Raw genomic sequence first — 27,866 nt, forward strand, 5'->3', positions numbered from 1 at the left:
ATAACTCATAAACGGCTGAACCAATTTTTTTGGATTATAGCTAAGAACACTCTCGATCAAGCCACCTTTCAAATAAAAAAAAGTAAATTAAAATCGGTTCATTCGTTTAGGCGTTACGATGCCACAGACAGATACACAGATACACACTTCAAACCTATAACACCCCTCTTTTTGGGTCGGGGGTTAAAAAACAGACTGGTGTTTGGAATTTTGCAGCTCAAATAGACCGTAGTCTGTGCTAGGGCTGACAAAAAAGAAAAAAAGATAAGAATAAAAAGAAAGACTTCCAGAGGATATTAAAGCCAGTCATCAAATAATGCCCTGTAATGGCCTACGCACACTGGAGGATGGGACGGCAGAGGATTTTAAATTTATCAATTGAATTAAATATTTATCCCATCCAAATCTATACTAATAAATAAAATTGGAGTGTCTGTCTGTAATTTCGAAATAACTACCTCATATTAAGCTCATATGGTTATTTGAACGATACCATAACTGAATCACACGTTTTTAAAATTTTTGTCTGTCTGTCTGTCTGTCTGTCTGTCTGTCTGTTTGAAAAGGCTAATCTTTGGAACGGCTGAACCGATTTTGACGGGACTTTCACAGGCAAGTAGAGGATTGACCAGGGCGTAAAATAGGCTACTTTTTTAACCGACTTTTAAAAAGGGAGTTGTGTTTTTCTACCTATGTACACCGAAATCTCCGAGATTTCTGAACCGATTTGCGTCATTTCTTTTTTAATCGATAGAGGAACTTTGCGACATTGTTTCATAAAAAATTTGGAGTCCAACTCCTCAATCCTGATGCTGCAGGGGATCTGACCAATCCACGCGGGCGAAGCTGCGGGCATCAGCTAGTAAAGAATATATTTCAATGCTCAGTAATTGACCTATCTCAAATCCTGTCGTCCCATCCTCTAGTGTGCGCAGGCCATAAGTGAGCTTAAGGATCTAACTGTATTGACGTCTTTGCAGTCACACCACATCTTTCTGAAGCAACAGTCATAAAAATTAACCCCATCCAAACCGTTTCATTGAGATGGCTTGTGACGAAGGTTGCGGAGGATGACAGTTAAAGTCTTCAGTTGGCAATCCCTTGGGAACCCGCATCCTACCTCACGCGCCATCTCAGTCAAGTAAGTACTAATAGAAGTGTCTTTATTTGTGCGTGAAGCGAGCAGGGAGCTGACAAGCATTTTCACCGTTTTACCATTCCTAGGCGGTGTATGATTTAACCTGTTCACATAAAGCTAGTTTCTGCTGGCATGTTTTAAGATAATCCAAAAGACTACATGTTTCAACAAGTGTAAATTAAAAATTTACAACACCCCCAACAAAGTATTTGAGTTTTCCAAAACATCATTTTCAAATAAATAATTATGTATCTAGGCAACGTCCATCTTGACAGCTTGACATTTGTCAATTGACATAATATTATGAACCTAACGGTTATCTAACCTTCTTTTCTACAAGAAAACTAGAAAAGAGCTGATAACTCTTAAACGGCTGAACCAATTTTTTTGGATTATAGCTAAGAACACTCTCGATCAAGCCACCTTTCAAACAAAAAAAAGTAAATTAAAATCGGTTCATTCGTTTAGGCGCTACGATGCCACAGACAGATACACAGACACACAGATACACACGTCAAACTTATAACTCCCCTCTTTTTGGGTTGGGGGTTAAAAAAGACAGAGAGGGAGAAGATATTGAAAATCAATAACTGTTATTATTACTAACAAAACTGCCTAACAATAACCTACAGTATTATAGTTCCATGAACAAAAGAAACTCAGAATGAAGGAAACTGCTTTCAAACATTTCCTCACTTAAGTTTGTATAGCCAACAATCAATATTGGAAAACCTACGAGTAAAAGGACTTTGAAGAAAAAATAAACAAAGGTGTCAGAGAAATCCCTTACAATTGTGACAAAGGTTTTACAAAGAACGATTGGTATACAAAATGTTGTTAGGAATTTAGTTTAGGTAAAGCAATAAATCTAAACCTAGCACTGAGAGCTATGAATCAAAGTACAGTGAACTGAGCCAGGTTTGTGTTCCATGATATATTACTGGGCAAGACGTGGAAGAAAATATATGTGGATTTTATGCTAAATGGATGGTCATTACAGCCCTTACTTGATTTATACAGGGTGTAACCAGAACATTAGCAAAAACTTAGCGTTATTATTACACTACCATAAGCCAATGCCAATAACCATTTGCTTTATCTTGTAGTTTTAGTGATTTAGTATTTTTCAAACTTGCATTGTATAGCGTGCAAAACTCGGGTCAATGCCCTACGACGCGGACTTCGATTGACCTATTTACGGAACGTTCGTTGACCTCTAGCGTCAGTCAGATGTTTTATTTGCTATTGTAAGCTTTAAAAAATACAGGATTTTTAAATGTTTTTTTTTCATAGTTTTTTTATGGTACCTTATCTCATCGTCAGTATTATCACCTGTCTTATTTTTTACTAGCGTTATGGTTACACTCTGTATAACAACCATTTTCACGTCTACAAAATAGCAAATTGCTGATTAGTTAGAAAGTTAATGCAGAGGAAGGTAGCATTGGACATCTTCAAAGAGTATCCGGAAAGTCAAAATTCTGTGAAAAAGAGCACCTGGAAGACAGAAGAGAAAATCCATAGGTAATTATTTCAAGTTACATTACAGGATCGTACATTGCCCAGATAACCCAAGCCAGGCAAAGATTAAAATAAAATATGGTTATGAGAAGATCCTATAACTCGCAATAAATGTTCAGTAGACAAGGTACAACCAACAAAGTAGAGCCTAGAATTTGATCTAGGCAAGGCAATAAATCTGAAAGAGCTCGTAAAATAGCCTCACAGCTTCCAGAATAAAGAGGGTCGCAAGGACCATAAATTTAACTACCACGGTCGCTAGGACCGCGGTCGTGTTTCTGATATTGCGTTGTAAAAGTTGGGGGTTGGAAAATATACGACGTTTATGCGGCTTTAATATACATTGTAATTTTATGTTAAACTAGGTGACCCACCCGCGGCTTCATCCCTATGAGAATTTCCAAACATCCGGGCCTATTCCTTGTCAACAAATTCAAATTATTTTTATTCAATTAGACTTTGACAAGTACTTTTGAATCGTCAAGACTGGTTCGGAATGCTTTTCCTACCGAGAAGAACCAGCAAGAAACTCGGTGGTTGCTCTTTTTAAAGATTTGATATACTATAGGTATATTTTGCAATGTATAGAAGTAATTGAAATCCAGCGCATTATAAAGGGAACTCTGTGCGAAATGGCATGTTTCTAGATCCAAAGATTTGGGCTGGGTATTGATATCTCATAGACCTATTTAGACTAGCTCATCAACCCCTGCTTCGCTCGGGTGGAATTTCAAAAAACCTTTGAAAGTGGCATTACCAAAACACGTATTTTTTTCATTTTTTAACCGAAAGCTCAATTTTCATGGTATATCTATGAGAATTGGTATTTGGGCTGTCGGTTTGAGTTCGGTACTTAAAATTGGCGTATAAACTTATGTATTAAATAAATTAACATTGACAAAACATCTAGCTTGGACCGGTGGGTCTAGACTGTAGAGACAAGAAACTTTGCATATAGGTTATCTTTAAATGTAAAGGAGCCCTGCACTAAGAAAATATTTCAGAAAATTCCAACGGAATCTTTAAAAACCTAAATTCAAGTGGACGAAATCACAGAATCAGAGTTAGTTTTAGAGAGAATTTGAGTTTCAGTTGCATTGAGAAGTAGTTTTAAATTCAATACAAATATCAATTTCCAAACATTTTCTTTTGGAAACCATCATTCCATTACGAACTTTTACATCCGATTAGTTTACACAATGGAGAAAATGATGGATGAGACATTTGCAAAAATTTTCGACCCATCTCTCGAAGCTTATTTGTATTCTGTGCTAACTTTGCCGCCGTCGGATCGGCAGGTATTGTTTTTTAAGAAACCATCAGACTTTATAATAAGAAAATAAATTGGTATTCATACACCAAAAATTTATACCTACAACATATACAAAATATATTTTATCTAAATCCTAAAAGTATTAAGATTTACAAAATACTAGCTGATGATCACGACTTCGTCCGCGTGGATTCAGATTTTCGAAAAATCCGTGGGAAGTGGGAACTCTTTGACTGCCAGATTGAAAAGCTTATGTCATTCTCCAGGTTTTAACCATATCTATGCAAAAATTACGTTGAACCGTTGAACCGTTGTTCCGTTGCGACGTGCTTGAAGGACAAACCAAGAAACAAACTCAGTTTCGCATAATATGGATAGTGTTTAAAATTAAGACCTAGTCTAATAATAAGAAGTCCAATTCTATTTTTCAAATAAAAATGATTCCGATAACGTTATGATTTTCATATGTACGCATATTCAAATCGAGTTCAAATCCTACTAGTGACAATGAACGTAGGTAGGTACTATACAATCGGAAAGCCCCATAATTAAATTAATTGAGGCTTAGCATTCTAACAAAACAATCCTTTTTAGTTTATACCTTTATAGCCGGTTTAATATAACTTCTCATAAATATGCCAGGATATTCCACCGAGCTTACAAGGTAACCTCTAAACTAAACATCATAAAGTTCAACAAAGGGGTTAGAAATACTTAATTCCCAGGCGTTTATAAAATGTAAGTAACTGAGTAAGCCATTGGAGTAACTTTATTCATTCTATTTCAGTGTTAACAATGCGTGCACAAGCCACGAGGCGCCGACTGCTTACGTAACTCGGTATTGATCGCAGCTCCCCCCACCCCCGGCCAACCGCCTGCGCGCTCGACCAATCAGCGACATGGATTTAATTTTAATTTGATAGCCGTTCGAAGCGCGCGTCCTCTGATTCGTCAACTCCTTACGCACACTTACATACGTATGCCACGTATATTAAAGCGCACGTACACGCTAATCTTTGTTATTATTTTTTGTAACACATTTTCATATTACATTGAAAAGCTAATAGAGGTTTATTTTTAAACTCGCACTCTCCGAATATTAAAAGGTAAAAGCTTTTCGCACGAATAACCACTGCTACTAAAACAATGTATTTACTTTTCATTTACAACAAGGAAAACGAGACACGTATTACGAAGAATTGAATTTCGTAAAGGACAGTTTTCTTAATAAAACCTTACAAGATTTTTATTCTAATTAGGAAAAACAACATAACAATTATTCAGCTTTTTGTAGCTTTGTAAGAAATACTGAAAGGAATAAATTGGTTGTCTGTAAAGTCGGTTTACTGACGATAGTTGAACGTGACAACAAAGGCCGATTGTGCTTCTTTGTCGCTCGTTCCGCGCTCTCGCTTGCACTTCAAGCCTTACATGGAACGCCTCAGAGCGAGGTAACGCCACATGAGTCATGTTTTTTCGTGCGTGCAGCCGGCTCTATCGAATTATAAGACGTTGTCACGTCAAAATCCGAATAGAAGGAGAGATAAATTGAAGAAAAACTTAATATGTACCAAAATTAGACAATGTGGCTATTTCTGCTATACACAATCTTAAGATTGCTATATTGGAAGATCTAATGCTATCCTTTTCTGCAGAGAGCAATATGAAATGGATAGCAACACATTTGAACATGCCATTTTGGTTCAGAGATTCTGTCCTACGACAAAATTAGCCACAATATCTGTAATGGAATCAGTGACTTTAATGGAGAATATTGGGTACTTTATACCCCCGTTAGAGATACGGAAATTCTACTGAAGTCATTACCGTAAAGTTCATAACTCGGAAAGTACTATCTGAATGAAAGGCGAAAGTTAATAAAGCGGAAGCCATAGTTAATTCCAGAGAGTAGTCTTGAAGTAAAGAGATTATAAACGCTTAGGTGCTTAAACATTTTTAGAAAAGGTAACGTTCAAAGAATATGCATTTTTGTTCCAGATATCGACGATGTGAGATTTTGTAGCTAATTCTCTATTGTACACAATTTTCAATGTTGTTAACTAAATTGACATGTAACAGGTCTAAATTTAGTGCTATCCTTTTCCGTATACAGCATTATGAAAGGGATAGCAAAATGCATTAGTATCCCTGATCTGTCATTTTGGTTCTGCGGTTAAGCACAGTAGAATTAACCACCATATCTGAACTGGAATCAGTGACTTTAATGGAAATATCGGGTACTTTATACCCCTGTTAGAGATACGCAACTCCAGCTGAAGTCATTACCGTAAACTTCGTAACTCGGAAAGTAATATCTGAATGAAAGGCGAAAGTTACTCAAGCCGAAGCCATAGTTAATACTCCAGAGAGTTTCGTAAGCTCGAAGTAAAGAGATTATAACTAAATGCTTGCTTATTTAAGGAAGCGTTTAGGTATAATCTCAGTTACGAAGATTTTCATTAGTTTATTACATTTAAAGATTGATGTGCTCTCGACAATAAAAATAAGATCTTCTTCCCGGCTGTTGTATTGAAAACTTCGTTTGCGCGATTCAGGCAATGTGGAGAATAACCGAAGATACCTGTGGCGACATCTAGTTGATTCGTTGTAAGTAACTTCGTCGTAGTGATCTGTATTATCCTATCGTGTAAGTGCAAGTAGCGTCATCAAGTATAAGTATGTTTTAGGATACCTACGTATTTAACATAAGAAAGACGTAAATCGTGTAGCAGAAATCGAATATAAGGCAAACAGTCGAAATAAACGTCCTCGTTTCTTTTTTAGTGGCATACTAACGTTGAATAAAGTATCAAAGGGCGATATCCCGGAGAGAAGAGTAAATAAGGAAAAGAATTCGCATGAATGACGCCGTTCCATCTCTAACGCCTACGACTAACCGAGGGGCTGTGATTCAGACACTTACGCCATGTCTGCCCCATTAGTGCGACGATTTATCAATGGTGATATTCCTTAACGTAAAGATAACAAAGAGAATACAATAATAATAAATTAAGGGTAGTTTATTATTACGGCTTTGTTATAGTAGTTAAGCCTTGGGCATCTTAGATTAGTAATATCAGCCTTCATTTCCTCTTAAATTAAAGTTAAGGTTGTGAAGACTTTGATAAAAACAATAACACTAAAATACATAATAGGAACTATTACAGAAGAATGAAAAGAATCTTAAGATAGTAATCCACGTAAAGACAATAAATTAATCGGTTCATTCGTTTAGGCGCTACGATGCCACAGACAGATACGCAGATACACACGTTAAACTTATAACACCCCTCTTTTTGGGTCGGGGGTTAAAAAGAAGACGATATACTAGGTTGAAAAGGCTGCCTTACCACTAATATTACCTTCCAAGGGATCTTGTTTATTAAAAAAATTAGAGGCTAAGATTATTTGTAAAATATTGAAATGATTACTAAATGAACTATCGAATTATTATCAGTTCAGACTTGCATACTTTATAATATGTTTCCAAAATTGAACATACCTACAAAGGACTGAATCACTAATGAGCAATGTTCAAATCGATACGAATAATATTCGCATGAATGGATTGTTACGGCCTTTGCGATGATAGGTTAGTTACATAACAAAGGATTCATAAATATGACAAAACATTAACATTGTTCTTTTTGCTCGAATACCGTGAAAAAGATAAGAAAAAAAAACCAAAGATGATTCTACGTTTGTTGAAAGGTAGACTGTTGAATAAAACAAAATAATGAGTCCTACAAAGTCAATCATGAACTCGATCGCAAAGGACACACCCCTCTTCAAAGTTCTACAATAGGAAAGATTCTTTAAATCCTTACAAGAGAACTTTCCTATTGTAGACCTTTCGTATAGCAGACGTCACCATTTCCGTAAAAAGGAATAAAAAAAATTCAAAAGAAAAATAAAACCGACTTCAAAAACGACAAACACTAAAAAGTAAAAAATAACTTTTGTTTAGCTACACGTGTAATGCACCTAGGTATGAAGTCGAGCGGGCATATTAAAACAAAACTAGAAATCCAAGAGTGAAGCTCGCCCGACTTCATACCTAGGTGCATTACACGTGTAGCTAAACAAAAGTTATTTTTTACTTTTTAGTGTTTGTCGTTTTTGAAGTCGGTTTTATTTTTCTTTTGAAAATTTTTTATTTCACAATTTTTAGTGGCCCCACTGTACTATAATATGCTGTGCCCAGTTAAAACCCTACTGTTTACTAAGCTATTACACTGATCGCGAGCAATTTACTCCTATCCATTGAGGAGTTCTGTTCTCCATCTCCGAAGATATTCATCAGATCTTCACCAAATTTATATGGGACCACCTGCACAGTATACCCTTTCAAACAAAAAAAAAAATTTCCAAATCGGTCCAGGGGTCTTTGAGTAATCGGGGAACATACATAAAAAAAAAAAAATAAAAAAAAAAAAAAAGATCCCGACGAATTGAGAACCTCCTCCTTTTTTGGAAGTCGGTTAAAAAAGGAAAGCTCAAAGGTTTAAAGCATAACCAAACATAAATTCTGGAACGTCAGTCATCAATTCCGTCGCAGAGGGAATAATCCATTTTTGACATCATTGAAACTGGAGTATAAAACATTGTGATCGGTGATGTAGATCTTTCATGGAAACATTATGTAGTAATGGGGCAATTTAAAAAGTATTTAAAATACAATTACTGTTGTTAAATATTAATTAAGATTACCAACTTTTGTAATATGCTCAAGTTTCGCAGTCAGAACGCCCACGCTTGACTTTAATGCGCGGGACTTCAATTGCTTTTATACATGGCATAATATTGTATATCAAATCTTTGAAAAGAGCAACCGCCGAGTTTCTTGCTGATTCTTCTCGGTAGGAAAGGCATTCCGAACCAGTGGTAGATGCTTTTGACGATTCAAAAGAACTTGTAAAAGTCTAATTGAATTAAAATATTTTGAATTTTGAATTTTTGAATAATATACCTACTTATTACGTAGTCCGTACAGTCAGCATCTGCGACGGCTTTATTACGTCATTCATCACAAAACGCTGGCTAATAAAATTGCTATTGAAATTGGTGGTTCCTATTAACAACGGCAATTCAATTAACAGGGACAATACACAATGTCTGCAATAAAAGTGGCCGTAATTTGGAACATATCCAAACTAAATAAAAGCATCAGATGAAATATTTGTGAAGCCTTTCCAATGTGCTGGAATTGCAAAATCGAATCTTTGAAAAGAGTTTCTTACTCGTTCTTCGCTGTAGAAAGTGGATTGCGAACCAGTGGTAGATTCATTTAACGATTCAAAACCACTTGCGGAAGTTTATTTGAATAAAAATCTTTCTATTAAACGCAGTATTAGGAGATCCTCAGTATAGGATGATCTCGGGTAAATTTTTTATTTAGCCGCAGCCACAATAAGACCGTGGATAGGATTGCTAGATGCCCCGCATTTTACGGGTTACCCCGTATTTCAGAGTATGATAATGCAGAAACCCGTAATTGCGAAAATAAAAACGGGGTAAATAAAGCTCCCGTACTTTGACATTTTGCCCAGTAGATAGAATATTTTTCTTGTGCTGCTATGCGTGGACCAATACCCGCGTAGCCGAAAACGATATTTTTCATACATTTGTGTCACAAAATGAGGAACTTTTAAAAGCTGTTTCTTCAAACAAAACACTTTCTCCCGTAAAAAAAACTAAAACCCCGTTTTTTGATGCTGGTAACCCGTAAATCAAGAAGTGGCAGGTAGCAACCCCAACCGAGGATTTCATCTACTCGTTTAACTAATAGTGGACGCACATCAATTGAGACAAGGAAAGTAAGACTAGCTTCAATCCAAAATTGGTGATACTTCTAGGAAACATGCGCTTGACAACAAACCTAGTGGAAAACTATGATGAGAACTAGATATGAACCCGCTTGCCTATAAGATGCCTATTCACTCTTGCTTTAAAACCTCTGAAGTGCTACGTAGCAGGAAATATTATGACCGCCGCGCCGAAAGGGCGTTCAATATCTTAGCGATTCTAAGTAAAAACGTTGAGCGAAAACGTTTTTAAAAACTACCGGGCAGAAAAAGCGAGTGACAGGCTACGAGCTATGGCCTACGAGCTACGGCCTACGTGCTACGCCCTACGAGCAACGAATACCTATCTACAATATTTACATGAACAGAGTTTAAAGTACGTATTGGATTTATATGTTACTACAAATTAGTCACTCAATCATAATTTTACACTGGCTAATCATAGTTTTTGGTGAGCTAAAATTGATTTAGTAGTTACCTGATTAAATACGACCCAAAAAACTAAAACATGGCGTTGTTTACAACGTTACGGTAAATATATTCCATTGCATTAAGAATTTCGCTTTTCCTTAACCTTGGCAAAATGTTCCATTTGGGGAAAAATTAATTTCAATTTACAATAAAAGCTTTTCCCCCTTCTAAGTCCTTTGAATAATTAATATGAAGTGCCAAGAAGGACATTTGTTTAAGTGTAAGGGGTCATGAATAAATGATGTTCTGTAATTAGACCCGTTAGCCCCCGGAGTTGGTCAATACATCTGGAAGAACGTAATGAATTATTTAGACATGTTAGGCCCAGTACCACAGAGATGGGTTCAACAGACCAATTAGGGCGCGTTTCCACTGACGCTGAGCTAGGCGGAGTGGATCGGAGAAGAACAGTGCAAATGGCAAGTGTTTCCATTGAAGCGGAGCAGAGCGGAGTGGAGCTGAGCAGACTAGAGCTGTATTGAGCCGTGTTCCGATCAGTCAATTTTTTCTACTCTACCCGCTTCGTGCCCACCGCTCAGCTCCACAGCCTGCTCGACTCTGTTCTGTCCGGCTCGGAGCCGCGGTGTTTATTTATTTTATTTGAAATCTGATTGAACAGAAATTCGAAATTTTCCTCCGCTTCAGTGGAAACATACCCTTGAACGCTGGTCGTTAGGTTGGGGATTATTTACTTGACTAACTCTATATGCTCTCTACGCTTCTCTATGTTGGGTAATTTGAGATTACGTCAATTTTTGCGGCGGCGTGATTGAAGGGCAAACCAACAAACAAGCACACTTACGCATTTATAATTTTAGTAAGATAATATAGACCCGTAAACCTCCATGGTTCCCGAGGGATTTTTAAACATATATCCACGCGGACGAAGTCGGGGGCATCATCTAGTAAATAACAATAATAAGCATTTTCTCCAAGGGACAGAGCAGTTTCAAGTTGATTAACAAACACAATAGTTTGTTCAATTAACGACACAATCAATCCTGGCACAATACAGCCAAGTTCTCTGCTTATTATTTGAATTTCAATTGACTTTGTCTTTTGTTGTTACTAAGTTAAACTCTACCAGGCCTCCAACTACTGTAGATTGGATCATCCATCTCGGATCAAACTTTACCTAATACAATTATGGCCCCAAAAGTTTATACAAATAAGAAATATGGATAGAAGTTTATTTAATTAAATAATGATATACAATTAGCCCCCTCCAACTACTATAGATTGGGTCATCCCTTAGGCACGGCTTGCTCGTCTCGGATCAAACTTTACGGTCTAAGACAATTATGGCCCCAAAAGTTTATACAAATAAGAAATGTTAAACGAAAGTTTATTTAGTTCAATAAAGATAAACAATTAACCCTTTTCTTTTTCTGCAGTACAGTTAGCAAAAATTTCGAAGTAAGTATAATTTTCAAATATTGTTTCTCAATTGCATTCGGTCCTTATGTAATCCATCACATAATATTGTTATAGGTATGATAGCGACCTCTCCTAACTCGCAAATGAAATTATAATCCGAAACTAAGAACTTAGCCGACCCTCTTCATTCCACACCCACATAAGATTAGCAAACTCTCGGTATAGAATATTGACTTACCCTCGAAAGTTGGCAGTGTGTATTGATTCAAGCACTCAGATTTGGGCCCAAGATTGGTTTTCTATCTATCTCTATATCTACTACACTAAAAGTGTGTTTGTGAACGCCCAGTAACGTACATGAGAAAGATCTATAGCCTTGGTATATGAAAAAAAATCTTTTTAAGTAAAAGTAAAAAGTAAATGAAAAGAAAACGAGAACTAAGTGCTCCTTTCTGAATTCAGGAAAAAACCGTACTTAATTTAAAAGTGCCGCTAAAACTAATGATTAAGTAACACTCATTAGTCTTACTCTTAAGGATAGATGGTACTTAGTAGTTGAAGTAAGAAAAGAAATTAACTAGGCGTTAAGAAAGGTAAGGTAGACTCGATTATACAGATATTGGAGCACGTTAGACTTGACTAGGTAGTTTGCAAAAGAAAGATAAATGATTCATGCTTTTCATTAACCCCCGACCCAAAAACAGGGGTGTTATAAGTTTGACGTGTGTATCTGTGTATCTGTGTGTCTGTGTATCTGTGTATCTGTCTGTGGCACCGTAGCGCCTAAACTAATGAACCGATTTTAATTTAGTTTTTTTTTGTTTGAAAGGTGCCTTGATCGAGAGTATTCTTAGCTATAATCCAAGAAAATCGGTTCAGCCGTTTGAAAGTTATCAGCTCTTTTCTAGTTACTGTAACCTTCACTTGTCGGGGGTGTTATAAATTTTTAATTTAAATTTGTTTTGCTAAATTTCTTATATGCTTTTGGATTACCTACCAGGAAAGACTTATAAATTACTGCAATCTTTACAGATGGTACTTAGTAGTTGAAATAAGAAATGAAATTAACTATGCGTTAAAAAAGGTCAGGTAGACGTAGATTCAATTAAAGAAAAATTAAGGTGTATAGAACACGGTAGACTTGGCTATTTCGCGAACGAAAGACAAATGATTTAGCCTTTTCTTTTGTTAAACTTTTTATATATTTCTGGATTACCAGGAAAGTCTTAAATTACTGCAAACAAACTTTCTGTAGAACTTCAAAGGTCTATTTGAAAACCAAATTGTAAAAATATGCCAAAATTTCTGGAAACGGAAAATTAGGCAAGAAAACAAAGAAATGAAATTTGATTTATTAGCTGAAACTCGGATCTTCATAAACGTGGTTTTCGGTTTTGAAATCTCGAGACGACTCTTTGATTTTCCGGGATAAAAATTAGCCTATGTCCTTCCCAGGGGTGAAAGCTAGCTATCTTTGTACCAAACGTCAAAATCGATTAAAAGGATAAGCCGTGAAAAGATAACAGACAGAAACAGTTTTGCATTTATAATATTAGTATGGACTTTGCTAAATACACGCTCAATATATTTATAAGCTAAGCTAATTCCTTGTTCCACAGTTTCGACTTTTGACCATCTTGTTTCCAGATGTTAATAACTGAAAAAGCACCAGTACAAAGATTCTTCTTCCTTTATACTGGTGCTTTTTCAGTTCAGTTTAGTTCAGTTTCGAATAGCTAACTCAATTAAAGTTAATTTCCAAAATAAATTTCTGACACTACTTTTCAACTAGTAATAATTATTATTATTACATAACGTAAAATTTAAAAACCCCCGACACAAAAACCTCTATAAGAAAACTAGAAGCTGATAACTTTCAAACAGCTAAACCGATTTTCTCCGATTATAGCTAAGAACACTCTCGATCAAGCCACCTTTCAATCAAAAAAAACTATATTAAAATCGGTCCATTCGTTTAGGAGCTACGATGCTACAGACAGATAGATACACACGTCAAACTTATAACACCCTTCTTTTTGGGTCGGGGGTTAAAAGTGGACTTGGTAATATTGGATACCTAAGCATAGACTCTCTTTCAAGTAAGCACCAAATACTCGAGAAGCCTGCCCCGATATTGAAGTCTAACGGAGCCCAAAACGACACTTGACCTGGACTGAATACGAATGAGACCATTCCTGAAACAAGGTCGAATGCCTCTACGGCCAAGTACCGACGGCGTATTATTTTGTTTTAATTATTTACAATGTAAGGCAAAATGATTGATCTCGAAAAATTCTAAATACGCCTACTTTTCAAGGTAAAACTATCCACTGACTTCGTCTGTGATGGCGTTTGATGGCGCGCGTGCTGTGCTTGTTTGGAGTGTTTTTTTTTTTGTTAAGAGTGGCTGGTTTTTGTGTTAGTTGGTGTTTTTTGGTGGTGGAACTGACTGGGAAGTGCTCTGAAGGGGCGCCGCGCGTGTGTCGGCGGGCGCCGGCGCAGACGGAGTCCATACTTGTATAGATTCAATAACTTGAAAATAATTACAAACTTGACATTGGCTAATCAGAGTAAAGCCAGATTTAAAGAAAAAAAAAAACTATCCACTAGAATCTAGATGGTCAGACGACATATACGATACAGGCGGCGGCGTGCGGAAGTTTCTAAAAGAGATCCATATAGAATTATGTCTAGCAGTGATCATATACCGGTTAGCGACGACGACTCCGCTTTAATTTTTAGGGTTCCGTACCTCAAAAGGAAAAACGGAACGGAACGGAATAGGATCACTTTGTTGTCTGTCTGTCGGTCCGCGCCGTCCGTCCGTCGTGTCTGTCAAGAAAACCTACTACTTCCCGTTGACCTAAAATGAATCGTGTTTGGCAGGTAAGTAGATCTTATAAATCCGAAAAACGTCAATTTGAAAAATTAAAATGTGTTTCAAAAGTAAGATCACAATACCAAGTGGGGTATCATATGAAAGGGCCTAACCTGTATATTCTAAAACAGATTTTTATTTATTTCTATGCATAATAGTTTTTGATTTATCGTGTAAAATATCGGAAAAATTACCAAATACGGAACCCTCGGTGCGCGAGTCTGACACGCACTTGGCCGGTTTTTTACAAGCCTTGTAGGATGGTGGCTAATGGAAAGGCGCTTCTACACAATAGATGAATTTTGTTTTTTTTAAATAGGTTAAATATTGAATTGTACTTTGTACTTATTTTACAGGCCAAATTATGTAAGATGAAACATTTCTACTGAACAATATGTACTAGCATCTCACTGTAAAAAAATGTTTCTGTAAATAAAGAATCTTGAATCTTGAAATTTAGCAAAATTCCACAAAGGTAAACACGCTCGCGAAATTTTTCTTAAGCGTCTTGGCGGCGTAGATCTTCTTTCGCTACCTTAAAATTTCTCAGTCAAATTCCGTTCCCGTTAGCATCTAGCCTTATAAACATGCAAAATATCAAGGAATTTACAACAGAGAAACTAACTCGACAAATCATTGCATAGTTCCCAATTCATAATAAAATTCTGGTTGAAAAATTGTGGTTGAAAATCATGTAAAAAGATCACGAACCCATTTCTATCGAATCCTACCAAGAATATGTATGATAATTTCATATGTATCTAACATTTCGAATGCCTTTGATGTTACCTGACAAAGTGTACGAAATATGACGCCTTTTCAAGGTAATAGATGGGAAAGTATGCAGCGGAACATTCTGGATTCTCATTCTTCCTGAATATGATCGATGGAGCTTCCGCTCGGAGTGAAGGATTGTATCGAAGAGAGATTTATTAGTTATTTTGGCCCATTTTGTTCAGAACATATTATAGGTACAGTACAACCAAATTAATAATGCGCATAGAAATCTTCGTCACTGTTCGGCAACGGTCGTATGATACACATAAAATTGACTCCTATTTGTTTATAACAAGGTGCAAAATGCAAGTGCATTGTTTAGGGCTCTTACGATTCAATGATTTCTGGGAAATCATTGAATATGATTCTGGGAATACGACGAATTTTGCACCTTGTTATAAACAAATAGGAGTCAATATCATGTGTATCATACGACCGTTGCCGAACTGTGACGAAAATTTCTATGCGCATTACTAATTTGGTTGTACTGTACTATTCGTATGACGTATTAGCAGATTGGTGCCAACGGTCAGTGACAAAACGCGACACGAGTAGGTATTTTCAAAAATGCGATCTGTTTCGGAATCTTCAAAATAATTTATCCGAGAATTCAGAAAGAGATAACGGTTTCGTAAAGCGGTGTCTTATAAGTATGAGTGAAAGAGACGACGTTCTACGACGGCGAAATCTCTTTCTAAAGCACGATGTGTAAGCAATCTTTCCTGTCGGGTACTGTATCTCCTTTTTAGCCTTCCATACCCAAAGGATGCCAAAGGGACCCTATTACTAAGTCTCTACTGTCCATCCGTCTATCTGTCAGCGGGATGTATCTCGTGAACCCTAATAGTAAGAGAGTTCAAACTTTCACAGAATATGTATTTCTATTGCCGCTATAACAACAAATAATATGAATTTCAAAATAACCGCATTAAAAATTTAAAAAAAAAATACACATGTTATTTCTTGTGGGATGGTACGGAACCCTTCGTGTGCGGATTCGACTCGCACTTGACCAGTTTTTATGTAAAAAATATATAAATATGCAATCCACGATCTTCCGTTACATAACGATATCCATCCGAAGGTAAAAAGGTTTTTCAATTAATCCAGCGACCAACCGCCATCGCATCGCATTGACCCAATTTCCCCCTCGCCGGTGACCTTTGAGCGTTTTATGTACGGCGATTTAAATCTAGAACTCTCTTTGATTTTATTCTAGCTGGCACTGGTATTGAATTGACGTCGCCCGTTCCCATTTTTCTGGACTGCATTTTCGGTATTTGAACGGTGAAATATGAAAGGTACGTATTTGTGCAAAATTGGGATGATGCCTATGTCAAAAATAAATTATTTCATAGGAATTATTAACTCTATTTAATAATTCCTTAAATAAGTTCTTCGGACATTCGTAAAATGTTAGTTTTAAGTTTGCTAACCATTTTAAACTATCGATATAACTTAAAAGGCACGTCAAATTACGTCAAATGTTTATGGCGTCACATCTATGTATTTAATACAAGCTCCCTTACTAAGCGAGGGTTTTGACGTTTGATAAAAAGTCACTCATTTGACTAGTAGTCATCATCTCTATTGGGTCTACCTGTCCCTCCTGCACATAATATCTTGAGCCTTAAGCCATAGAGACGTATCCGTAGTACTTACCCTTACTTTTCAAGACCCATAAAAACTAAATAACTTTCAAAATGTATTAAAGGGGGTTCCAGACCAGACAATTTACGAATTAGATAAATACACATTTATAACAATAATTCATAAATTGGAAAAGAATATGACTACATCACATTATTCAAATCAAATCGACTTCTACTTCAAACTTCAAAATCTACTGCTACTTCAAATACGGAAATCACTTGTCTGAAAAGTTTGTACTTCGTGCCTTCAGAATAAATTTACTCTCCAAATTATACATTCTCTCATCCTTCCTTTTCCACTTCCAACAACGTATGCAAACAACGATTCGCAATTCAAATTGACGCACATAAAACAGTGAAGGGTCAGGAAGGAAATTAGACCAATGGCGGTTGGACGCGGGAATAATTGAAAACTTTCACCTATTGGTCAATAATCACGTGCAAATGCGGTCCGACCTTTAAATAACTCATAAATTGCACGAGTATAAATTAAAAATTTATTACACCCCCGACAAATGAAGGTTACAGTAACTAGTAAAGAGCTGATAACTTTCAAACGGCTGAACCGATTTTCTTGGATTATAGCTAAGAACACTCTCGATCAAGCCACCTTTCAAACAAAAAAAAAACTAAATTTAAATCGGTCCATTAGTTTAGGAGCTACGATGCCACAGACAGATGCACAGATACACACGTCACACTTATAACACCCCTCTTTTTGGGTCGGGGGTTAAAAAGAATATTACTTCTTCAAATCTATTTCTACTCCAAACTTCAAATACAGAAATCATTTATCTAAAAAGTTTGTACCAACGGAATAAAACTCTCCAAATTACACATCCTCTCATCCTTCGCCCAACAACGTATGCAAACGACGATCGCAATTCAAAAGTAGGGTCAGGAAGGAAATTAGGCCAATGGCGGTTGGACGCGGGTATTAATTGAACAGCTTTCACCTATTGATCGCTGGTTACGTGTCTATCAAGGATTTTGGTGTTAGGAGGATAATTAAAATTTTCAAACTGCGCCTTTGAAAATTTCTTCTGAACACGCGGTGATAGCCTTTTTTTAGGGTTCCGTACCTCAAAGTGAAAAGAGTAACCCTTATAGGATCACTTTGTTGTCTGTCTGTCTGTCGTTTCCCGACCTAATTCGAAAACCTATTTCCCGTCCCGTTCCATTTTTCAATTTCATGATTCTTGGTCCCGTTGCGCGTTGACCAAGAATCATGAAAGTCAGATAGCAATGTCAACGATAAGTACCCTATAGGTTTTGATTCCCCGTATTGACAGAGACGACGGACAGACAGAGAGACAACGAAGTAATCCTCGATAGCTCAACGGTTGAGGAGCGGACTGAATTCCGAAAGGTCGGCGGTTCAAACCCCACCCGTTGCACTATTGTCGTACCCAGTCCTGGCACGCTTTACGCTTAATTGGAGGGGAAAGGGGAGTATTAATCATGATTAGCATGGCTAATATTCTTTTTTTTTGTAATCCTACAAGGGTCCTTTTTCCATTTGAGATACGGAACTCTAAAAAATGAATCCATTACAATCCATTTCATCTCATTTAAAAGTAAATCGAAATAAAACCATCAATATGAAATTATTCGGAAAGGAAGTCTCGGGAACGTGGAGAGATAAAAAGATTTCCTCGTTTTACAATTCGCTGGGCAAATTTCAGATTGCTATCGATATTGGAAGCTCTTAAGAGATCCTTCGTTTAGTTTGTGAGCGGGCGACCCAGATATTGAGATAAGTGGCGTAGTAAGGGACTAAGATTTTTGTATAGCTAAAATAGAATCATCATCTAATTTTATATCTATTTAACTAGCTTCGCCCGCAGCTTCGCCCGCGTGCATTGGTCAGATCCCCTGCAGCATAAGGATTGAGGAGTTGTTATCCAAATTTTTTATGGAGCAATGTCGAAAATTTCCACTACTTATAGATTAAAAAACGGCCAAGTGCGAGTCAGACTCGCGCACTGAGGGTTCCGTACTCGGGTATTTTTTTCGACATTTTGCACGATAAATCAAAAACTATTATGCATAAAAATAAATAAAAATCAGTTTTAGAATGTACAGGCAAAGCCCTTTCATATGATACCCCACTTGGTATAGTTATCTTATTTTGAAAATTTAAATACATTTTTTTTAAATAATGTAACCACAAATTCACGGTTTCGGATGTATTCCTTTACTTGTGGTATAAGACCTACCTGCTTGCCTTTCAGAATTCTAGGTCAACGGGCAGTACCCTATAGGTTTTCTTGACAGACACAACGGACGGCCGGACGGACGCGACGGACGGACAGACAGACGACAAAGTGATCCTATAATGGTTCCGTTTTTCCTTTTGAGGTACGGAACCCTAAAAATAACAATTAGTAATTACACATATTCTAAATTAAAATCCAAGATGAAACCTAAATACTAAACTGCTATTGCCGAAATGTCTGCTTTTGTAACGACTGAATGCAAATTACAGCCTCTTTCTAAGCCGAAAAGGCTTATATGGATTCAGATGACTGATAGGTACCCTTATAATCACAGGAACGGCAGTGACAGAATTTAATATTGCGATGGAATATTATACGCTGTCACGCTCTTGGAATTAATAAATAGGATTTCACATTATCCATCATTTAAATATATAAAAATTATCAAAAAAAAAATCTGAATTCAATAACACTAAAAAGTAAAAAATTATTTAATTTATTACTGAATATATTATGTATACCTACAAGAGTTGATGTAGTTCTATATTAACATTTTTGGAGCCAAAAAAAAGATTCCGAAGAATTGAGAACCTCCGACTTTTTGAAGTCGGTTAAAAAGGATAAGATGAGTGACTAACTGATCTATCAACGCACAGCTCAAACTACTGAACGTATCGTGCTATTTGGCATGCATGCTATTATGACGTAGACCTCTGCTAAGAACGAATTTTTGAAAAAGTCGCAGGCAACTAACTACTAGTTTAGTATAAAAAAAACCTAGACTTAATTAGTCTAGGTTTTTCTCAACTACCTGTATTATTCTGAGAGTCGTCCAAAGCACACATTAATTCATATTTAATAACTAATGCTATTATATAAGTGCATACATATATACCTAGCTATTATACCGTGCGAGCTATTAAGGTCACAGTTCCATTAACTAGCCACCGCTATTTCTAAGAGGTATTATAATAAAGGGGTCTTATAGTCGCAAGGAGCACTTAACCCCAACAATATAGCTCGCCAAATTGTTGTTATATTTTGGGGAAAGAATGTGGCCTTGCGAAAATGATTAAGGTTATTAAAAAGTTTATACGTGCCTTCCCATTACAAGGAGTTTATTCGTAGTGCGCTCTTAACAAACGTAATTTGACTTTCATCACACTAATATTATAAAGGCGAAAGTTTGTATGTGTGTGTGTGTGTGTGTGTGTGTGTGTGTATGTTTGTTACTCCTTCACGCAAAAACTACTGGACGGATTTGGCTGAAATTTGGAATGGAGATAGATACTATCCTGGATTAGCACATAGGCTACTTTTTATCCCGGAAAATCAAAGAGTTCCCACGGGATTTTTAAAAACCTAATTCCACGCGGACGAAGTCGCGGGCATCGGCTAGTTTGAATATATTAACCAATCAAACTCTAAATAAAACTCCAAGTCTGCAGTCTAAGATGGAAGCGGGCGGGATAGTCTGGAAGGGGTATGGCAGTTTTTATTAAAATCACACATACTCCTTTGGTTTCTACATGTTAATATTCATATAAGAACCAAACTACGTTTTGTATGGAGAGCCTAAGAAGCGCGCTAAAGAAACTTTTTTCCAGCTATGCAAATTAAAAAGTTATACATGCCTTCCCATTAAAAAACATTTTTTGATAAAAGAATTTCAGAGGCCTTTAGCGCTACAACCCTTTGTGGGATTTGACCTTCTCTACAATTTTTCTTCATTAACTTCTGTCCTTTACGTCCATCATTCACGATGTTATCTTTTCTAATTTCCTTAGCTCTATATACCTACATCTATCTTTTTTTGGGTCTTTCCTTAGATATCTGTTGTTGTGGCGTCCATTTTGACACAACTTGCACTTCTGTATCATTTAATAATACTTATAGATGATGCCCGCGTCTTCAACCAGGAGGACTTAGGTTTCCAAAAATCTCGTGGAAACTCTGTAATTTTCCGGGATAAAAAGTAGCCTATATTCATATCCGGGATGCAAGTTATCCCTATACCAAACTAGTTCACGTGGCTTTAAGTTTTTTTTATTCTGTGGGAACTCTGAATTTCCGGGACAAAAAGTAGCTTAAATAGCTATGTCCGTCCCCGGGATGTAAGCTAATTCTGTAGCTGATCAAAATTGGTTATCGAGCCGTGAAAAATTAGCAGACAGACAGACAGATACACTTTCGAATGAGATGCAGCTCCCTACGTCCTACATTGTAAATATCGAAGAAGGAAGCGTAGAAATATAATTTCCTCTCTCAACAAAGTCGAACAAAGTAGTACTAGTAGAATCTGTTGGGAACACAATATACGAGTAAGTCGCAAACTGATGAAGTCGGGTCGATAATGGAGAAGCGTGGAGGCAATTCAATTGCTAACGTCGTCAGAGGAAATTACGACGGTCTCCACTCTCGGAGAATGGAGGCTTGTTTATCTACCTACGATGTTTGGCTTTCGGTTCTTACGTAATAATAAAATCGTTTAAAAAGATCAATAGGATTTTTTGCAGGATGATTTTAAGGCGTACCTCTGTAATAAATGTCAAATCAGAGCCTCGATAGCTCAACGGTTGAGGAGCGGACTGAATTACGAAAGGTCGGCGGTTCAAACCCCACCCGTTGCACTATTGTCGTACCCACTCCTGGCACAAGCTTTACGCTTAATTGGAGGGGAAAGGGGAGTATTAGTCAGGATTAGCATGGCTAGCAATCATTATTTAAAAAAATGTCAAATAGGAAGGCTGGGTTCACTAATTGGTCGTGTGACCCGAAACAGTGCGTCCCTTCCACGGCACCCAAGGAGCCGACCAAAGTTTATGCTCCCTGGTTCCCCAAGACCCAGGCACCAGACAAGGCAAGAAGTTAAAAGCTTCTTAGTGGATATGAACGCAACGCAGACTGCACAACGCTGAGTTTAGCGTACATATGATGTATGGGTTGGGTTTATAATACGCACCAAGGAAACTCTAGGAAACCATGCTATCTTGTTTAAACAGTCAACGTTTCAGTGACTTCATTCGCAGATAGCAATTATCTAACTTTAGGAACCAGTCACCTTCCATAAAAGTTACATAATATTATGGTCCCTTATGCTTATTGATGAACTATACACCTTAAACGTATCACAATAAAGCCTGACCACGCACAACGCTGCGTTTAATATACACGGGGTGTATGGGTTGGGTTTATAATACGCACCAAGGAAATATTCTCTTGGAAACCATGCTATCTCGTTTTAATAGTCAATGTATCTAGCGTTAAACTATCGTGAGTGATTATCATTATAAGTATAGGTTATTGCGGCTATACTCACGTATTTAGTCGACGAAAACGCGACGCGTAGCGACCTGAATCCCTGTGAAAAAACGGTCCAGTGCGATTCAGACTCGCGCACCGAGGGTTCCGTACTCGGAAAAATTTTCCGACATTTTGCACGATAAATCAAAAACTATTATGCTTAAAAATAAATAAAAATCTGTTTTAGAATGTACAAGTAAAGCCCTTTCTTATGATATCCCACTTGATATCCGTTTTTCCTTTGGAGGTACGGAACCCTAAAAAGGACCCCAGATGGGTTCGAAACTAGTCGGGCTTACGTCGACCAAATACGTGATTATAGCCGTATAATAATCTATACTTATAATGGCCAACGTTTCATTGATGCCTTACATACAGCACTATTATCTAACTTTGGGGACCAGTCACCTTCCCTAAAAGTTCCATAAATTCCCTGATACTTGCTGTTGAACTATACACCTTACGTCTATCGCAATAAAGCCTATACGTGTATTAATTACTGGAATGTCGCCAAAGAATAGAGAACGGGTTGGGTAACGGTGCGGTATGATTTTCTAGGTCAAATTTTAACGTGATTAAAGACCTAGCCCCGTAGATCAAATCCATTTTCTGTAGGCGTTGGTCCGATCAAATAGTACCTATAGAATGACATTTTCAGTTCACATTTGAACTCATATGTAACATTTTTTTAATCTGAAAAATTCTGTTAAGTATTCGATTATTAGAAAAAGAGAGAATGAATGAGAGAACTGATTTCATTGATCTTTAAGAATGATTCTTCAAGCCAGATCTTTTGTTTTTCAAACGCAATAAAAAAAAATCTTTTTCGCTGATCCAAATACTCATGTTACTATAAGGCCGCCTTCGCCGCAAAGTGCAGCTCGATTGCAGCGCTACACCCCCGTTGCGGCCGCGCGGCAGTTCATCGATCGAAATTATATGGATTTACAAAGCAGCGCAGCCACAGCGTTGCAGCCGCGCTGCCTCCGCGCGGCACTTTGCGGCAAATTTGAAGGTGCCCTAAGCGAAATCTTTTTAGTTTTTTGACGCACAACAAACATAAATCTACTACTCACGTTTTCTTCAACGGTCTTCTTGATCTTAGCACTCGCTTCGCTGACCTTCGCACCAGCCTTGTTCACCGCCGAATACAAGAAGTTGCCAAGCGACTTGGCGCCAGCCACCGCTTTTGTAGTCACTGCCAAGTCAAGTTTTTCTACGTAAATTATACTGTACAATTGTACATACAGTTATTGCCCCGCTTTTTTTTGCAATTGGCAGATCAAAATATTAGTACGAAACAATTCGATAAAATTACGGTACATATTTTCTGTATTATTTAGTGATAAGTTTTAATGTAAAAATAGATATTTTTCTTTTTACATAGAGGAGATATTATATTATGTGATAAAAATACAACAAAAATTGAGAAACTCCTCCTTTTTGGTAGTCGGTAAACATGTGAAGATGACTGGATATAGGCAAAAATCCTACACCGCCAAATATCGGAAGTTGCCAAGCGACTTGGCACCAGCCACAGCTTTCGTAGTCACTGCCAAGTACGAATTGTAAAGTCAAGTTTTTCCATTTCAAATTATACTTTACAATTAATTGTACAATAGGTATAACAGTTATGGTGCTGCTTTTCTGCAATATCAGTGAGATTACCAGATCAAGATAGATATTAGTACTAAAATATTTTTGTGAACGCCTATGTCATAAGCCTACCGTCAAAATTTCAAGTTTCTTATCCCAGCGTTGATAGATCAGTCAGTCAGTCATAACAAATCTTTTTTGATGTATAGAACATTTAAACATATTATATCGTGTCATCACACTAATATTATAAAGGCGAAAGTTTGTATGTGTGTGTGTGTGTGTGTGTGTGTGTGTGTGTGTGTGTGTGTGTGTGTGTGTGTGTGTGTGTGTGTGTGTGTGTGTGTGTGTGTGTATGTTTGTTACTCCTTCACGCACGGATTTGGCTGAAACTCAGAATAGAGATAGATAATATCCTGGATTAGCACATAGGCTACTTTTTATCCCGGAAAATCAAAGAGTTCCCACGGGATGTCGAAAAACCTAAATCTACGCGGACGAAGTCGCGAGCGTCAGCTAGTTAACCATATTATCATATTATTCGGATATTGGGGCGATTTTCAGTTGAAACATCCTGAATATTCCGGAATAGGTTTTAAAATATGCAGCAAACCACATACATTCATAAAGCATGGATTAACTGAAAACATACATCGCTTCGGTGCATTTAAAACGGAAACCACACTCATTACTTAATTCCGACATTTTGACCGCTTACTGACTGTAAATTGGTAATGGCGTGTAGGGTTTTAGAGTTCCGTAGTCACTTGACTTGGTCATTTAAGCAATTAAAAATAATTTGTAAAGGAAACCATCGTGAAGAATCCTGCATGCTTGAGAGTTTTTCCATATTGTTTGCAAAGTCGTTGTCGGTTATATGCGAAGTCTGTCTATCTGTACTTGGCCAGCATGACGGAATTTGGCCTAAACCCTTTTCAGTCTGAAGTAGATTCATACTTGTGGATCAGCGAGTTAAGATGATGATGATGATGAAGACATCAAAAAAGAACATTCAAAAATTCATGCCAAAGCCAAATATAATAAATTAAAGAAAAAAAAACTTACAACGAAAATAAAAAAATAAAAATCTACTAACACTCCTGCATATCTGGCACTTCGATGGCGTCTACAGCGAAAAACTTTCTACTCTGTGGACCTGAAATTGTGCATAACAAAACAAAATGTCAAATCTAGCAAACTACGGAAATTAAAATTCATAAAGAAAAGTGTGTTTTATAGGTAACAAGCAGATATTAAGGGGTCTACTTTCGATCATTTGATTTGTTACATCCATGTCTCTACGTGAGCTAATCAGAAATGAGATTAACTCAAAATTTAACCCCCGATATAGGGGTGTTATAAGTTTGACATGTGAATCTGTGTATCTGTCTGTGGCATCGTAGCTCCTAAACTAATGAACCGATTTTAATTTAGTTTTTTTTTTGTTTGAAAGGTGTTTAAGAGGGTGGAGAGTGTTCTTAGCTATAATCCAAGAAAATCGGTTCAGCCGTTTGAAAGTTGTCAGCTCTTTTCTAGTTACTGTAACCTTCACTTGTATAGGGTAAATTTTTAATTCACACTTGTACAATAAATTAAGTAATTTCATGTAATGTAAGATTTTTCCTATTAGAAAAGAGTAACTGCCGAGCTTCTTGCCAGCTAATTTCACTGGTACATGCTTGCTGAAGCGGTGGTAGAGTTCTCTACCATAATCAAGAGATGAATCTTTAGTTTAAAATAAAGCAAGTAAACACTTCTTATTCGTCTTATTCTTATTCTTTACAACTTAATAATACCATACAAAGTAATTCATACCCGGCTGAGTTTGTTGTGAGCTTTTCTCAGATTTGGGCGCGTTTGGAACCCTCGTAGCATTATTTTTAAGTTACGTAATTAATTAATCACCACTATATCGTACAAAAACAATTCCGACCATCAAAAGGAGTACAATAATACCTATTTTGAATAAATGATTTTGACTAATCTTAATAATATCAAATTAATGACTTACTATATAAATAAAAAAAACCACTATCTACACGAGCTCTATCAAAGCAACTTTCTACTTAAGATAGCTAGGACATAAACAACATCCTACCGTTTCCAACTCCAGCTGGTTGTTCTTCTGTGGGAGTCCCGCCAGTGGAACCGGGTCTGCTGTCAGCGCCTCCGGTCGCACTAGTGACAAGAGAAAGAAACGTCAGTATGGCCGTAGCAGACCCTAGGGTCTGTAGGGTTACAAATTATCTAAAAGTGCTGCGCCCGAAAGCTTGCATCGGCGTCTCTTCATTCAGCTTCACCTACACGAAGGCCCGACGCTAGCGTATACTAGCGTGTCGTGTTGTGTTGCGTTGTGATGCGTCAGAACTCAGAAGCATATTGGTTTTATACATCTAATATTCTTTTTTTATTTAAGCCATGTTAACCATGACAAATATTCTACTTTCCCCTCGAACCAAGCTTGTGCTAGGAACAGGTAAGACAATGGTGCAATGGGTGGGGTATGAACCAGTGACCTTCCGGATTTCAGTCCGCTATAATCGTTGAGCTATTGAGGATCATTAGATACTAGCCGATGCCCGCGACTTAGGTTTTTATAGGACTTTAGGTTATGGATTTAGGTTTTTCGAAATCCCGTTTTCATTTTCCGGGATAAAAAGAAGCCTATGTGCTAATCCAGGATATTATCTATCTTCATTCAAAATTTCAGCCAAATCCGTCCAGTAGTTCTTGCGTGAAGGAGTAACAAACATACACACACACACACACACACACATACAAACTTTCGCCTTTATAATATTAGTGTGATGTGATAGTGGAGTGGCGTGTCGTAACGCCTTCTGTCGTGACGACTTGTCGTAAATCTCTGTAACTATACCAAATGTATAAAACCGATATGCTTCTGAGTTCTGACGCGTCACAACACAACACGACACGCTAGAATATTTTCAGTCTGATTCATTTCACAACAGGTTATGGCCACTGCATACGGATTTCCAATCAGTCTGACATGGCTTCGTATTAACGGATTAAAACGGATTAAGACTGGACGTGGTAGTCAATCCCTGCAGAATAATATACTGTGTTTCGATGTTAAACTCTGCTGCATTTATAGTTTATCCACAAATGAAATCCCGTAAAATTCAACTGATGCTTTGAATGTTTGGCTTTTAGGGTTCCGTATCCAAAGGGTTAAAACAGAGCTCTATAAATGTCACTCTGCTGTCTATCCGTATGTCCGTCTGTCTGCGTGTCACAGGTCTCTAGCTCATAAACGAGTTACAAGCCTGAAATTTTAGCATTTAGTTTAGTTTTGGTGCTTGCTGGATTCAGCGTCAGATGCTGGATCCAGCAAGCACCTAAAGCGTGCTGGATTAAGCTCGATTGCGGACCCATCATTGCAAATCCTATATAAGACAACATAAGGCTATTTTACCCGAACCGAGCGATTCCGAACCGCACCGACTTTTGGTACCGAAAACCTGGTTTTTTATGCCAGTACCCTTAATCTATATAAGCACACCGGTTATACTTAATGCGTAAATCGATATTCGCGAATGATATTCTACGACACGAATATTAATTTATTACGTAATGGTTTTTGGGGGAAGGTTCGAGCGAAATCTTATTCGGGCAGATAGGTATAGGGGTTTGGTTATACACGGTTACTGGTAAAAGGTCACGATCTTATAAGGCCGGCCGCATATCGGAAATTTTTGGTCAGGAAAAATTCCGACGCGCGCCAAAAGGCAATCTGCTCATATACTTGCTTGACGCCTCTTTTCACTGGAAATTGAATCAGAATAAGTACATTTTGTACTAGGCATATAGTTACTCCACCAGTACGACTTCTAGCC

The 27,866-nt window shown here is 37.2% G+C and overlaps 1 protein-coding gene and 2 long non-coding RNA genes across 8 annotated transcripts in view; 1 reads left to right on the top strand and 2 right to left on the bottom strand.

Annotated features, from left to right (window-relative positions):
* The window catches only part of LOC123876970 (synapse-associated protein of 47 kDa), a 96,484-nt gene that overhangs the window by 65,428 nt on the left and 3,190 nt on the right, over positions 1-27,866 (bottom strand). For 4 of the 6 annotated variants that reach the window (XM_045923434.1, XM_045923437.1, XM_045923433.1 and 1 more), the window contains exons 3-5: positions 26,108-26,187; positions 25,106-25,165; positions 23,490-23,611 (exon numbers count right to left, since the gene is read on the bottom strand). In XM_045923434.1, the coding sequence (XP_045779390.1) occupies positions 23,490-23,611; positions 25,106-25,165; positions 26,108-26,187 (262 nt within the window). The remainder of the gene's footprint in view (positions 1-23,489; positions 23,612-25,105; positions 25,166-26,107; positions 26,188-27,866) is intronic. The other 2 variants (XM_045923436.1, XM_045923435.1) reach the window with 1 other exon arrangement.
* On the bottom strand, positions 333-19,299 carry LOC123876985. The gene is made up of 3 exons (XR_006798470.1): positions 19,287-19,299; positions 3,124-3,128; positions 333-406 (listed from the first exon to the last, which is right to left on the bottom strand). It is a non-coding gene; the product is annotated as an uncharacterized LOC123876985 (long non-coding RNA).
* On the top strand, positions 5,217-21,608 carry LOC123876987. The gene is made up of 3 exons (XR_006798472.1): positions 5,217-5,230; positions 14,087-14,091; positions 21,507-21,608. It is a non-coding gene; the product is annotated as an uncharacterized LOC123876987 (long non-coding RNA).

The sequence above is a fragment of the Maniola jurtina genome, chromosome 22 (assembly GCF_905333055.1).
Source record: "Maniola jurtina chromosome 22, ilManJurt1.1, whole genome shotgun sequence".
NCBI classification, from domain to species: Eukaryota; Metazoa; Arthropoda; class Insecta; order Lepidoptera; family Nymphalidae; genus Maniola; species Maniola jurtina.